Here is a 15,639-nt window from a genome sequence, read left to right on the forward strand (position 1 = left end):
TTCATTACTACCTTTACATCAACAATTTCCTAGATTTGTCTTTTAATGTGTATAATACCTCAAGCTATAAACAAAGCCTGTACCTGAAAAGTTGCATGTGAACTGTTAAGTGCTTCCTTTTTTGTATATATGATGCTTCTCAGGCAAAAGAGTACCTGGGAATATCCCTCACATATCTCTTCCTGCAGCCCTGGGGCAAAATGAGATATTTTCCTGGCATCTAGGAGTTAGAACTTCTGTTTTCCCACAGAAACAGCCTGATAACTAGTGGGAAGGGTTCGGAGCTGTCTTGTTAAGGGGAAACAGGCATCTGCAGACTGATGTGGGAATCTATCCATTTATAAGGGTCTCACTGGAAAAGATTTAGTTTTGTATAGCTGCTTCATAATAAAATCCATTTTACCACAACAACAGGTGAATTTCAAGGAGGACATTTTCTGGTTCGAAAAACACACATTATGAATAATCTGATGGACTCACTTTACAAAAGCTACAAGAGATCATAGAGAATACAACCCCCTCATTTTTCAAATGAGGAAGCTAACCTCAAGATCCCCTGGCTAGTTTGGCAGGCCACAGATTAACTAGAACCAAATTCCAAATCCAGAGTCTTTTCTGGTACAAAGAAATAAATGCTCTTTGAACCTTCAACCTTGTAGTTTACCAGTCCAGTACTTATCTTTTCCTACAGCACCATAACAAAGGCTTTTTATTGTTAAGTGCTGTAGAGTTGGTGCCGACCCATAGTGACCCTGTATAGGGTTTCCGAGGAGGAGCAGCTGACTGAGCTTAAACTGCCGACCTTGTGGTAAACTGACTTTGCAGTCCAGCACATTACCCCACAGTGCCATACCAGGACTCCAACAAAGGCTTAGCCTTTCTCAAGTGACTGAGTCTTTTTCCAAGTACACCTTCAACCAGTCTTAAGACTTATTCTTTCTTTTTATCCAAGTTCATGGCCTTATAAATGTAACAACAGAACTTCATAGGAAAAGCTGTATTTTGGTACCACACTAGCATAGTCTAACATATTATATCTAAAATACTACTGTCTGACAAAGTCGTCCTTCATCTCAAAGGGCCACACCATCCACCACACCCTTCTCTGGTTTTATCTGTTCAGCCACCTTTCTCGGTATTTCCCTAGGCTTCAGCATACACTCCAGCTTGCTTGCTGTCTGACCCTCCAGGTCTATCTTCAGACATCTATTCAGTATGTGCAATACTGAACTCCTTCCAATGTGCAGATTAATGCAAACCATGGAATGATTTTTATCCCTCTTTTTCACAAGGCTCACCTCCATCAAGGAAGCTTTCATGATTAATCTGAGACTATGGTTTTCAAACTCTTTTCAATGGTGACATACAACAAGGAGTAATTTACACGAGACTTAATACACACACACCACCTCAAACAAATAGCTCACAAGTCTGTAGTAATATTCTTCCTATATACAGGAATTGATACTTTTTATTGTGTTCCATTTCAGTTTTTTAAAAAATCCCGAATGGAATCTTCTAAATTTATGTCTCATCGCCCTAATGGATCATAACCTACAGTTAGAAAACCAATGCTCCATAACAATAAAAGGGTAATTACTTTGACATGATGCAGGAGAAACAGCTAGAAGCAGTAGCAAATATATGTGAGAACACCCAAGAAAATGTCACACTTCTCCCTGCCTATACTAAATGTAGAGGAACCACAAAGAGAAAAAGAAACTGTATCTCACAGGTCAAGGGTTGGAAAGAGACCATGGGGGAAAGACCAAATCTATTTGAATGGAAGAAAGATGACAGGGGCTTTTTTGTGTAACCAACAGACTTCACAATCTGAAGTCTTCCCCTTACGTAAAGTGTGTTTCCAACTAGGCTATCAACACTTGCAGGCAGGAAAATGTTATTATCCTTAAAAATTCTAAACTCCACTCAGACATAGCTGAAGCAGAATTTAAAATAATGTTGTTATTTTTAAGTGCCATCCAGTCTCTTCTGACTTATAGTAACCCTGGATAGGGTTTCTGAGGAGTGTCTGGTGGGTTAGAACTGCCGACCTTGCAGTTAGCAGTCCAGTGCTTATTTTACAACACCACACTAGGACTCCAAACTAATAATAAGAGGGTTGTTTTTTAATCCTAAATAATTCTTCCACCGCTTGCTAAGCGCTGTTGAGTAGGTTCCAACTCATAACAACCCTGTATAGCGTTTCCAAGGAGTGGTTGGTGGGTTTGAATCACCAATCTTGTGGCTACCAGCCCAGTGTTAGAAAGAAAAAATCTAGAGGGATAGATCATAAAATAGTAAAATACTACGAAATACGAAGAATCTCTTAAGTCAAGTTTAAAAAGTCAATTTCTAGCTTTGTATTTCATTTACAACACTGAATATTTATAAGAAGAAATTTAAAGATGCATTGTCAATGGCCACTGATGAAAGTTTTCAGAGAACATCTTTAACACATTTTAACATATATGAATACTGATATTCCAGCTAACTTACTACTATCTTGAACAACTTAAAAAATCTAATTCTGAACAGATATGACCAGTATGGTATTTTCAAGAAGTAGGTGTTAATTGGCTGAAATGATGGGTCATCCAATTTTCCCCTTTAGATGCATAATACAAAGTCTGTATCAAGGCAGTTCTTCTCCAGGTGGCTTTGTTGTTGTATTCAAATGTCATCGAGTAGGTTCCGGTTCATAGCCACTGTAGAGGGTTTCCGAGGAGAGGTTGGTGAGTTTGAACTACCAACTTTGTAGTTAACAGTGATAACCAATGGACTTCAAACCCACCAGCCGTTCCTTGGAACACTATATAAGGGTTGCTATGAGATGGAATCAACTTGATATCACTTAACAAGTCAAAACAGGCACAAATGAAATTTTAAAATGATTTCTCATGCAGGGCTAGTCATCAGCCGCTTTAAATGGCAGTTCACTCATTCATTCATCATTCCACAAGTACTTGATGCCTACAATACCAGGCACTAGACTAGGTCTTAGGAAAAAAAGTGAAAAGCATGCACAGCAGCCAATGAAAAATAATTGCTGGCAAGGATGTGGCAGCAAAATGTGTTACCTAGCCGGAAGGTAAAATGGTGCAGTAATTATGGAAAAGTTAAACTTAGAATTCCATTGTTGTTAAGTGCCATCGAGTAGGCTGCAACTCACAGCAACCCTGAATAGTGTTTCCAAGGAGAGACTGATGGGTTTGAACAGTGAATCTTGAGGTAAGCAGCCCAGTGTTTATCCTACAATATCACAACAGAACTCCAGTATTACCATGTTGCTATAGTTAAGTGCTGTTGAGTCAGTTCGATTCATAGAGACCCTGTATAGGGTTTCCAAGGAGCGGCTGGTGTTTTGTACCGCCGACCTTAGAGTTCACAGGACCTTGCGGTGCAGTGCTTATCCTACAATGCTATTGTGGTTGTTCTTATGTGTGTGGAGTCGGTTCCGACTCAAAGCGACCCTGAACAGGGTTTCCGAGGCTGTAAATCTTTACCGGAGCAGAAAGCCTCATCTGGTAGAAAACTACAGCTGGTAGTTTTGAACTGCTAACCCTGAGGTTCTCAGCCCGATTCGTAACCACTATGTTACCAGAGCTCCTTCATATGATCTTACTATCTGAAATATTTAAAATAAGCAATGCACAGAGATAAAAACAGATTAGTCATTTGGGGTTGGGGGTGGAATGGTAAATTATTAAAAAAAATTCACAAATATCCCTGGTCCTTCTGGAACTTACATGAATATATATAATTTGAGATGCAGCGAAGAAACACTGAACTCAAATTCAGTTGAACTAAAACTGAGGAACTATTACCAAATGCATGATCCTTTTTTATAAACAGGAATGGTATTTACTAGTAATTATACATTTCTAATTTAAAACACAATTCCTTCTGCTGTGGTGGTGGTGGTGGTTATGTGCTGTGGAGTCGGTTCTGACTCATAGTGACCCTGCATAGGGTTTCCAAAGCTGTAAACCTTAACGGGAGCAAAAAGCCTCATCTTTCTTCCTCGGAATGGCTGGTAGTTTTGAACTGTTGATCGTGAGATTAGCAGTCCGATTCAGAGGCAGAATGATCTTTCAATCGTAGAAACAGAAACTGTTTCCAAGAAGATATTCTGCACAGGTGTAGCACCTTGACCATGGGGTGATCAGAGTGATCACAACGCTAATCAGAAGATTAATAAATTACTTATGTGGTGGCAAGCAATCTACGGCAAAACACGAAAACCGGAGATGTACTTCTCAAGATGTCACTTAATTATCTATACTGCATATACATGTGACGGAACCCTGATGGTGAACAGTGGTTAACCCAAAGGCGGGCAGTTAGAACCCACCCAGAGCTCCAGGGGAAAATGAGGCAATCTGCTTCCATCAAAATCACAGTCTTGGAAACTCCGCGGGGCAGTTTTACGCTGTCCTGTGTTAATGCTGTTAAGTGCTGTCAACTCACAACGACCCCCACATAGGGTTTCCGAGAAGTGGCTGGTGGGTTTGAACCACCGACCTTAGGGTTCAAACTGACTTTGCGGTCCAGTGCTTACAGTGCCACACCAGGATTCTGTCCCATAAGAGTCGTTATAAATTGGAATGGACTCCACGGCAACAGGTTTGGGTTTGGTTACATGTGTTTGGTTTTTTTAAAAGTAAGTGGAGCACTGGTGTAGCGCTGTGGGCTAATGCGCTGGACTGCAAAGTCGTTTGAGCCACAGGTAGGTAGTTCAAGCTCACCAGCTGCTCCTTAAAAACTCTACACAGGGTCCCTATGGGTCGGAAACGACTCGACAGCACTTAACAACAACAACAAGGCATAAAAGGCTTGGTAGAAACGACTTGAAATCTAACAGGAAGCAGTGCTTTCCAGATGATTCACATTAGTAATGGTTCAACATACTGAGAATTCAAGGATGCACACTTGTTGAAGCAATGACTTTTAAAGTTTAAGCTGTTGGAGCTAGCTCACGGAAAGGCACTACACCAAATCCCAATTTCGAAACTCTTCAAGTTTTAAGATTAAACAGAATTAGTTAAATTCCCTCTCTCCAGCCACAGTTTGGGAAAATCAAAACCGTGCTTCAATTTATACTTTGACTGTGTGTGTCTGTGTGTGTGTGCGCACGTGGGGCTGACAATTTGAAGAAATTTAAGAGGAAGACACCTGGATCAGATGGGGCAGAAGCGAACATCAGATTCCTAAATAGCAAGGAGCCTTCCAGGAAAACTTAGTACCTTTTTTAGTTTTAATCACAAAAGCGAGTTTGGAAACACGAGAGTGGATCAAGGCAACTTGAAAACTACACACAGCACCGAATGTCACTTTTTCATGCTCACACCCCCTCCTCCCCCCACCCAGCACCCACTTCACATTTGTCGAATGAATGAATGAATGAGAGGGTGATCTGGATCGGGTACTCTCAGGGCAGTCCCCCCATACCAGTCTGGCCAGGGCAGGAACAGCGTGCTAGGCACTCGGAAGTGCCCGGGAACCCTCGGGGGAACAGTGCGGGACGCGGGCAGGGTTGGGGCCGGGCCTCGCCGAACAAAGGAGGCGCGCGGCGGACTGGCAGGGGCTCCGGGCGGGGCAGGGGCCGCGGCTCACCTCGTCGCCCCATTTGAGCACGTCCTTGTGCCGGTCCTTGACGGCATTGTAGATGTGCAGGAACTGGAGGATCCCGTGCCGCCGCACGTGGTCCGCGTGGCGTTTGGTCTCCTCCCAGCTCAGTGGCGAGCCCTGGGACAGCAGCCCCATGGCCGCCTCCTCCTCCTCTGACCTCGGACGCTCGTTCCGGGGCGCGGGGCTCAGTCGCTGGCCGGACACTCAATCACTCGCAGGAGATGGCAACAGAGGCTGCTCCGCCCCTTGGGGGCGCCCTCGGGCCACAGATGGCGGAGGGAGGGTCCCGTCCGATAGGCTCCCCAGCGCGGGACTCCCTGACGCACAGGTGACGGACCCAGGGGCCGGCGCACCGCGCGGACAAGGCTGAAAACCGGATGGCAAGCTGGGGGGCACTCAAGCCGGCGGCCTAGCCCCACGCCTGCTCCTAGGCTGCGACAACGGGATCCACAGCCGCCCTGCGGCGGTAGCTACCGCTACTCTGTGCCGGTACCGTGCACTGGCTTCTTCCTACTTATGACCAAAACCTGCGCCGCCACAGAGCATGCCCAGATGTCTTGTCTTCTCACTCACCACTCCCAGCCCGATCCGACACTCCGGACTTTATAGGCCACGGGCAGGAGGCGGGGAAGAGGAGGCGGTTCAGGGAAGAGGCGTGACTGTGGCCTGAAGGGATTGCAAATGAGGAGTACGCAGGCGTGGTTAAGACAGGCGATGGAAAGGGGGGGCGGGGGAGCCTAGGAGAACGGTGAGAGAAAGGGAGAAATGAGACTGGGGAGAGGGAAGGGTGGAAAGGAAAGAGGGGATGGGAATTAAGTGGGTTTCGCTTTAAGCAAATCTGATACGTTAAAATTCATTTTCCTAGCCCCAAAAGATAAACTCCGGGTTGGGGAAGAATTAATATAGAATTCACCAAGTTAATTTTTAGGCGAGAAGGGCTTCACATTAATAAAAACGTGGTAACAGCAGCAGAGTGCAGTGAGAAAAATATTAACTTGGGAGTCAAATGAAGCACCTGCTCAACTCTAGAGTCCAGCACATATTGGCTCTGCGACCTTGTGGACAAATTGTTTTCCTATCAACATTGAATCAAATTAACTTATCCTTTATGTCTTAAGAATATGCACAATGTACATGTACCTAGAATAGCTGCTCAATAAGTTAAACCAGTTATTAAGAGAAATCAATTTGTCTCCAAATGTTTAGACATATGTGTAATTACAAAGACTTGTAATTAACTATTTCATGGCATGTGCTTTCTGGATGGCACATATCCCAACCACAACAGAAGTGACTTTGTCAACATATCTAGTTGTACCATTTAAAGAAGTCATTTCCAACATTTATTCTTTATTGAAATCTAAGGTTCATTCATTTAATGATGAAAATAATACTTATAATGTCCATTTGAAGTTACTATGGATAGTAAGAATAACTGGGGTTGACCCTATCCTAGTGGGAAAAGGAAGGATGTACACTACACGACCCCAAAATAATTTTTCAATAAATATGTGTTAACAGAATGCTGACATGGCAGGCCAGGGGAACCGTGACAGTAACTAGGTCATACATGTACTGATCTAGGCAGTGTGTATTTCTTGTGCTTCCGTTCCTCACATTATAGGGTTAACATTTTGAAGACACTTGTTAATTGCTAAATGAATATATCACAATAGATATGAGAGTCTGTTTTCTCATGATTTCTGTATTGAGTGTACCTATCACAAGTGAACCAACAGATTGCAGAAATTGTTGTACAATATAATTAATACCACATGCAAGTGAAATTTCACTTAAGATAATTCAAAAACAATTGCAACAGTACATCAACAGGGAGCTGCCAGGAATTCAAGCTGGATTCAGATGAGGATGTGGAACAAGAATTATCATTGCTGACATGAGATAGATCCTGCCTAAAAACAAAAAAATACCAGAAAGATGTTTACTTATATTTTATTGACTAGGCAAAGTCTTTCAATTGCATGGATCAAAACAAACTATGAACAATTAATTGCAAAGAGTGGGAATTCCAGGACACTTAATTGCACTCATAAGGAACTCTTGTACATAGAATAAGAGGCTGTCTTCAAAACAAAGAGATATTGCATGGTTTAAAATCAGGAAAGGTGTGTGTGTCAGGGTTGTGTTTTTCCCCATATTTATTTAAACTGTATGCTAAGCAAATAATCTGAGAGACTGGACTATATGAAGAAAAACAGGACATCAGGATTGGAGGAAATCTCATTAACAACCTTTGATATGCAGATGACACAATCTTGCTTGCTGAAAGCCAACAGAATTTGAAACACTTTCTGATGAAGATCAAAGAATCCAACCTTCAGTGTGAATTGCAACTCAATATAAAGAAAACAAAAATCCTCACGACTGGATCAATTGAGAACATCATGATAAACAGAGAAAAATTGAAGTCGCCAGAATACTCCTTAAAAGTGAGAATGGCCAGACTTCATCTTACTAACGTTGGACATGCTATCGGAAGGGACCAGTTACAGCAGAAGGACATCATGCTTGGTAAAGTAACGGGTCAGTGAAAAAGAGGAAGATCCTCAAAAAGGTAGATTGCCATAGCGGCTGCAGCAGTGGGCTCAAACACAATAATTTTAAGGATGGTGCAGGACTGGGTAGTATTTTGTTCAGCTGTAGGTAGGTATGAGTCAGAACCTACTTGAAGGCACCTAACAACAACAACAACAACAACAACACAGGTCTTGGGGACATTGCTGTTCTGATTCTGATTGCCATTTCCACATGTGGAGTGGGACAAGGGTGGGGTTTCCAGATCAGGAGACATTTGAATCTCCAGTGCTCTGACAGGATAAAAAAAAACAAGCCTGTTGTTTGGCACACCAAGTCCTTTCTAATTTGGCAAACAAAGACCTCAACAGCTTCAACTACTGCCTCAAGTAGCTCTTATCCTTTCCACGATACCTGTGTCATCCTGACTTTCTGTTTTAACACATGCAATTTCACTTGCTTACAATACTCTGATATTCTATCTAACATTCTCCTGTTCATCTTGTAAGTGCCATTTACCCCTCTTTGGGTTCCACTTGTATTCACTTGTATTGGGTGGCTAACTATAAGGTCAACAGTTATAACCCGCCAGCCGCTCCTAGGGAAAAAAGATGAGACCTGGCACCTGGACCGATTTACAGCCACTATGAGTCAGAATCGACTCACTGTCAGTAAGTTGGGGCTGAGTTCTATTTGTACATTGTGAGACCTACCCACCCACTGCCACTGAGTCAATAGGACAGAGTGGAAATGCTCCTTAGAGTTTCTGAGACTCAGTCTTTATGGGAGCCAACAGCTTCATCTTTCTTCCCAAAAGCAGCTGGTGGGTTTGAACAATCGTTATGTTTGAGCCCATTGTTGAAGCCACTATGTCAGTCTACCTTGTTAAGGGTCTTCCTCTTTTTCATTGACACTCTACTTGAACAAGATGAAGTGTGGCCATCCTCACTTCCAAGGAGTGTCTGACTGTACTTCCTCCAGGACAGGTTTGTTTGTTCTTCTGACAGTCCATGGTACTTTCCATAGTTAGAAGCCCAGCACTTAACCCACTGTGCCACCAGGGCTCTTTGTACATTGTGATGTTGTTGTTGCTGCTGTTAAGTGCTGTCAAGTCGGTTCCAAGTCATAGCAACCTTGCATAGAGTTTCCAAGGAGCAACTGGTGGGTTTGAACGGCCAAACTTGTGGTTAGCAGTCCAATGCTGATCCAACAGCCCCATACCAGGATCATTCAAAATGTATCTCTAACCTAGATAGCAACTTTTCTGGGGTAGAGATGATTTGTGCCTTTGGTACTCTTAGTTCTTATACAGCAGAGGTGGTGGTAGTTTTGTGCTTTCTCCATATAGCAACCCTCTATAGGGTTTCTGAGGCTGTAAGAAATGTTAGCTGCCCTGTAGAAAGCAGGGGGTGGGGAAAAACAGTGATGGTCATTGTTTCACAAGTAAGTAAAGCGTCCAAAGGACAATTTTGTTATTCTAATCATTGAACCTCACATTTGCATAGGCCTGAAATTTTAACATGATAGCCATCAACCACACATAGTTATTGAACAATTGAAATGTGGCCAATGTGACTGAGAAATTGAATTTTTAGTTTTATTTCATTTTCCAGAAAACCAAAACCAAACCCCCTGGTATCCAGTTAATTTGGACTCATAGCGACCTTATATAAGGTTTCCAAGACTGTAAATCTTTTACAACAGACGACTTCATCTTTCTTCCTTGGAGTGGCTGGTGTATTTGAAATCACCTAACCCACAGCATCACCTGGGCTCCTTATTTCATTTTGTTGTTGTTTAGTGCCAACTCATAAAGGCTGGTGGGTTTGAGCCACTGTCCTTGCAGTTAGTAGTCCAGTGCTTGTCCTACAGCACCACACCAGGGCTCTTCAGTCAATTTAAGTGTAAATGTGATCATTGACATCCCATTCAGTTATTGGAAAACTTTTAAGAAGATTGGAAATGATTGGGCATAATGAATCCACTTTTTCAACTATGTTGTTGTTAAGTGCCATTGAGTCGATTCCGACCCATAGCGACCCTGTTCAGGGTTTCGAAGGAGCAGTTGGTGAGCTTGAACCATCGACCTTGCAGTTCAAACTGCAGTCTGATGCATTAGCCCACGGCGCCACACCAGTAAATTTAATGAAATCAAAATACAGATCAAACGTTTCCAATGAAAATCTAGGATCAGTATTGAGATGTGCTGTGAGTATAATATGCACAAATAATTTTGAAGACTTAGTATGAATAATGTAAATAGCTCAATAATTTTGCCATGGATGCATGTTGATATTTAAAATATGTTGAGTTACCTTAAATGTTATTTAAATTCATTCATCTGGTTCGTTTTAGTTCTTAAAGGTGGTTACTGAAAATCTTAAGGTCATACATGTGGCTCAAATTCTATTTTATTCAACAGCACTGGTGTAGACTTTTATACTTTATTAAGTACACACTTGCCTAGTGCACCAGCTGCATTTCCATATGAATACAGTGAGGCTGGTCTCTTGAAAGCTCTCAGCTTCATTTTGGTGACGAAATGGTTCATTAAGAGACTAAGTTCTAGTCATGCAGAAGTCCTATGTGGTAGTGAACACTGTGAAATTTGACACTTGAGAATAACACACTCAGAAGGGAGCCTTTGCTTTTCTATCCCCCAATTCCAAATCAGCAAAGTGGACTCTGGTCAATCTCAGATGGCTGTAGGAATAATCACGCTACCTGGTTGTTGTTGTGTGCTGTTGAGTCAATTCTGACCTTTTATAGGGTTTTCAAGTAGCGGCTAGCTGGTTTGAACCACCCACATTGTGGTTAGCAGTCCAATGCTTATCCTACAGCGCCATGACAGTACTCCTGGTTGTTGTTAAGCGCTGATGAGTTAGTCCCGACTCATAGCGACCCTTTATAGGGTTTCCTGCCGCCCTTGAGGTTCAAACCGACCTTGCAGTCTAGCGTATTAACCCACAATGCCACACTAGGAGTCCTAGTTGTTGTTAAGTCGTGCTAAATTTAAGGCATGACATCCATAATGCATTTAATCAACATTTGCTACAAAGAAAGTAACAATGACAACACGGGTCAACAACAGTCACATTCAGCAATAGTTATTTCCTCTGCGCTTCGTAGTGTTTTCAGTATTGCCGGTCTACCTCTGGATTTCGTTCTGCAGATTGCTACCTCCGACTGGCTTTTGACTTCTGGGGGCAAATGTTTAGCGAACATCCCAATTAGGTCGCTAAACGATTAATAAAGGAGAAAGAAGGCACTTATATCTTGCAAAATCAGCTGTCCCCGAAACAAGATTCTTGGGCCGTTTCTTCCTCAGCAAAATTCAAGGTTCCCTCTGCCAGACCCAACTCAGTCTAGCCCAGAGGCGGTGCAGGTACAGCAACCTTGCCTCTGAGCTTTCAGAACTGACTTAAGCCACTCCTCCACGGTCGCCTGGAAAACTCGGACCGTGGAACCCGGCTACTGGGGACACAGTGAGTTCGCGCGCCCGAGCTGAGCATGCTCGCAAAGCGGGTCCGTAGCAGGAGGAAGCGGCGCTGGCCGTGGGCGCTGCACGCCGCGCCGTTGTTGTGATACAGCCCCCACCACGTGATGGCATGGGTCCCGCCTCCTGGGCGGGCGATACCGCCTCCTCGTGACTCAGCAATTTGTGCGGTCGCCTCAGAAGACGTTCATCGCTGGCCACTCTGCTCTAGGGGCAAAGTCGGGGTCCACCGCTCTTGACCCTTGGACTTTTCCCCCTGGTGTTGCAGCAGCCATTTCAGTTATGTTGGTTTTCAGGCTTCCCGTTAGAGAGAGAGAGAAAAGTCACTTCCCTGTGGTCACGCGGTCCCCAGTTATCCTAGAGTCACAGCCCATAGAGAGCCCAGCGCTGCAAAGCTTTGAAGAGGAAAGCTGAGGACCTGTGTCTAGGGGACTGAGCAGCACTGCTAGGTTTAGGCCTCCATGGGAAAGGCAATGTCCCGCCATTACTGCTCCCTGAACATGCCCTGTCCTTGTAGTCATTAGGGGCGGTTTCAGTTACAGCTGCACTTTGTAGGGTCTGCAATCCATAGCACAGCTCTGGTTGTTGTGACGTTTTACAGATAAGGAAACTGAGGTTTTGTGAAGATTAAATACAGATAGTGGGGTCTTTCTTCTAGTCGATCTTAGGCTGGTCCAGAAAGTCCGCTGAAACCTTTTAACAGCATTGTTAAGTGCCATCAAGTGGATTCCAACTCATAGCGACCCAGTATAGAGTTTCCAGGGAGCGGCTAGTGGGTTTGAACCGTTGATCTTGTAGTTCAAACCGACCTTGCTTTACCCCATGTGCCACACCAATGACAGGCAGGTAGAGGATGTGCATGTACCTACATGGCAGGAAATGGGCCGGGGTCTCTCACCAGTGGGTGAGAATTCTACCACTGCACTACCTGGTCTGTGTAGAAGGTGCTTAAAATTTTTAAAAAGATTTGTTAACTGGTAAAAACTGTATTCAGAAGATGTCTTTGGATGACATATTTGGTTAAGCACTCTACTACTATAAACGAAAGGTTGGCAGTTGGAACCCACCCATGTTATTGTTAAGTGTCATCAAGTCTATTTCGGTTCGGATTCTTAAAGACCCGGTATAGGGTTTGCAGGAGCGGCTGGTGAGCTTGAACCGTCGACCTCGCGGTTCAAACCAACCTTGCAGTTCAGCGCATTAACCCGCAGCGCCGCACAGGATGTTGTTAAGTGCCATCGAGTCGGTTCCGACCCATAGCGACCCTGTATAGGGTTTCCGAGGAGATGCTGGTGAGCTTGAACCACTGACCTTGCAGTTCAAACGGCTTTGCAGTCACACAGGATAGATATTAGTATGGGCCATTTAGAATCTTGACAGTCATGTGGTTTACTCTGTTGGATGCTGAAAGTCTTAAGCAGATTTTTCAATAGGCTCATTCTTGTTACTGGAGTATGATTTAAAAAATAAATACATAACACCATTTTTTATTATTAATATTCTCAAAACAAATAGTACAGTAAAGATAAATAATGTAATGATAGTTCATGTACCTATTATTGGGCTTCATCTTATCACCGCATTTCAGTTCTCCCCTAAAATTTCAAAGCAGATGTTACTGCTGCAGTATTTCATGAAGTTAGCCCTAAGTGAGGCTGCTGTATGAAAGAGGAATGGCTGGAGCAACTCAGGGTGGGAGCGATCCACAAAGAAAGGAATGAGCATTAGGATCTCTGTTGTTGTTGTTATGTGCAGTGGAGTAGATTCTGACTCATAGCGACCCTGCACAGGGTTTCCGACTGTAAATCTTTACGGGAGCAGAAAGACCCATCTTTCTTCCGCGGAACAGCTGGCAGTTTCGAACTGCTGACCTTGCGGCTCGCAGCCCAATTCATAACCACTACAGTACCAGAGCTCCTTATTAGGATCTCTAGCTATTGTTATTCTAAATCATTGTAACCTCATTGTAAAAAAACAAAAAACCCTGTACCTGTCACATGCACCACAAAAGGTTTCACAATGGCTGACATAGTCAATTATTATTGTTAAAATAGGCTCATTGTCAAAAGGTGACTCTTTACATACCCTTTTTAAAGATTCAAAGTCAAAAGGCAACTACAGTCTTTAATATATGTATTTATGTACCCTTTTAAAGACTTTTTGTCATAGTCTCCATCCTTTTCCTTATATTTCCCTCACCTAGTTCACACAGCACCAAATTGTTGACCTTTGGCACACAGCACCCCATCGTCTGTGTATTAGGATTAAATCTTGAATGTTATTTGGTGCCTTTTCTGAAATGGACTCCTGGAGTGCGCTGTTGGTTAATGTGCTGGCTTGCAAAGTCCACTTGAACTGGGAGGCCTGTGGTTCAAGTTCACCAGCTGCTCCCTGGAAAGTCTATATAGGATCGCTATGGCACTTAACATAACACATTTCCTGAAATATTTACAACAGTTTCTAAAGCTACTAAAGAAAAATGTTTTCCAAATTACTCTTTAAGGATGGAAAAATTCCATGTATGTGTGAATAAAAAAAATATGTATATAGTTTCTCCCTTTTATCAGAAGTATACCTCTCTGCTCCCATGAGGTGAGTAAGTTGGCTCCAGTGGCTTCGCTAGCCTCCTGCCCGCCAACCCGGGAGGTCTCTGCAGCGAACAGACATCTTCCGACAGCGCTCACTGCACAGCACAGAACACCTCTTCCCCCTCCGCAAAATGCTAAGTTTGAATAGGGGGACAGAGGGAACCATGGAGAGAAGGATCTACCTGGAGCTGAGGAACCAGACCCCGGAAGCTGTTCGAGAACTTTTCCTAGAGAACTGCAGATCAAATGATGGAAAAATTGAGGATTTAACAGCTGAATTCGTTTAATAAATGTAGGCTTAATTTCAGTTTCGAATCTCCCCCAAACTACCGAAATTGAGAAAGCTTGAGCTCAGTGACAATAGAATCTTTGGAGGTCTGGATGTGTTAGTGGACAAACTTCCAAACCTCACACATCTAAACTTAAGTGGAAATAAACTGAAAGATATCAGCACCTTGGAACCTTTGGAAAAATCAGAATGCCTGAAAAACCAGGATCTGTTTAACTGTGAGGTTACCAGCTTGAATGATTACCTAGATAGTGTATTCAAACTCCTTCCTCAGCTGACCTACCTGGATGGCTATAACCCAGAGAACCAGGAAGCCCCTGACTCAGATGTTGAGGTGGACAGTGAGGATGAAGAAGAAGAAGATGAGGATGAAGATTTTTATTTTGAAGACGAACCCAGGGGGAGGAAGAAGAATTTGACTTTGATGGTGAATTTGATGAAGATGAAGAAGAAGAGGAGGAGAAAGAAAGCGGGAAAGGTGAAGAAAAGAAGAAGCGAGAAACACATGATGAAGAAGATGATTAAGACCCCAAATAACCTGCAAAAAAAGAACTGTTCAGTATTGGTTGGACTGCTCATGGATTTGGTTGTTGTTGTTGTTAAGTGCCGTCGAGTCAGTTTCGACCCATAGCGACCCTGTACAGGGTTTCTGAGGATGTAAATCTTTACGGGAGTAGAAAGCCCATGGATTTGGTAGCTATTCATATATTCAACTCTTTTTTTGATACGGAAAGGGAACTTTCCAATACAGGGGTAAATTATGTGATTTTGCCCATTTATGAACTAGAAGTACAAATAATTTTTTAGAAGTCCAGTTTGTCATTCCTTTTTTATGGCCAGTAATATTTTATTGTATCCATATGCCATATTTGTCCTGTTACTATTTTTTATTTACTATCTGTGGGTTTTGATTGTATTGATCATGAAAAGCTATGGACAACATTGCAAAGTATGAGTATTCCGGTACACTTAATTGTGCACATGAGGAATCTGTACCTGGACCAAGAAGCAATTGTTCAAACAGAACATGGGAATACTGAATGGTTTAAAATTAAGAAAGATGTGCAACAAGGTTGTATTCTTTCACTATACTTATTCAA

The 15,639-nt window shown here is 43.0% G+C and overlaps 1 protein-coding gene and 1 pseudogene across 2 annotated transcripts in view; one reads left to right on the forward strand and one right to left on the reverse strand.

Annotated features, from left to right (window-relative positions):
* GCLC (glutamate-cysteine ligase, catalytic subunit) overlaps nt 1-5,778 on the reverse strand; it is a 58,656-nt gene extending 52,878 nt beyond the window's left edge. Inside the window, exon 1 of one of the 2 annotated variants that reach the window (XM_006835720.1) lies at nt 5,617-5,778. In XM_006835720.1, the coding sequence (XP_006835783.1) occupies nt 5,617-5,766 (150 nt within the window). In that variant the 5' untranslated portion in view covers nt 5,767-5,778. The remainder of the gene's footprint in view (nt 1-5,616) is intronic. The other variant, XM_006835721.1, reaches the window with a different exon arrangement.
* Nucleotides 5,779-14,414: 8,636 nt separating this feature from the next.
* On the forward strand, nt 14,415-15,064 carry LOC102819201 (annotated as a pseudogene).
* Nucleotides 15,065-15,639: the final 575 nt, after the last annotated feature.

This window comes from Chrysochloris asiatica, unplaced genomic scaffold (genome assembly GCF_000296735.1).
Source record: "Chrysochloris asiatica unplaced genomic scaffold, ChrAsi1.0 scaffold00019, whole genome shotgun sequence".
Lineage (NCBI taxonomy): Eukaryota > Metazoa > Chordata > Mammalia > Afrosoricida > Chrysochloridae > Chrysochloris > Chrysochloris asiatica.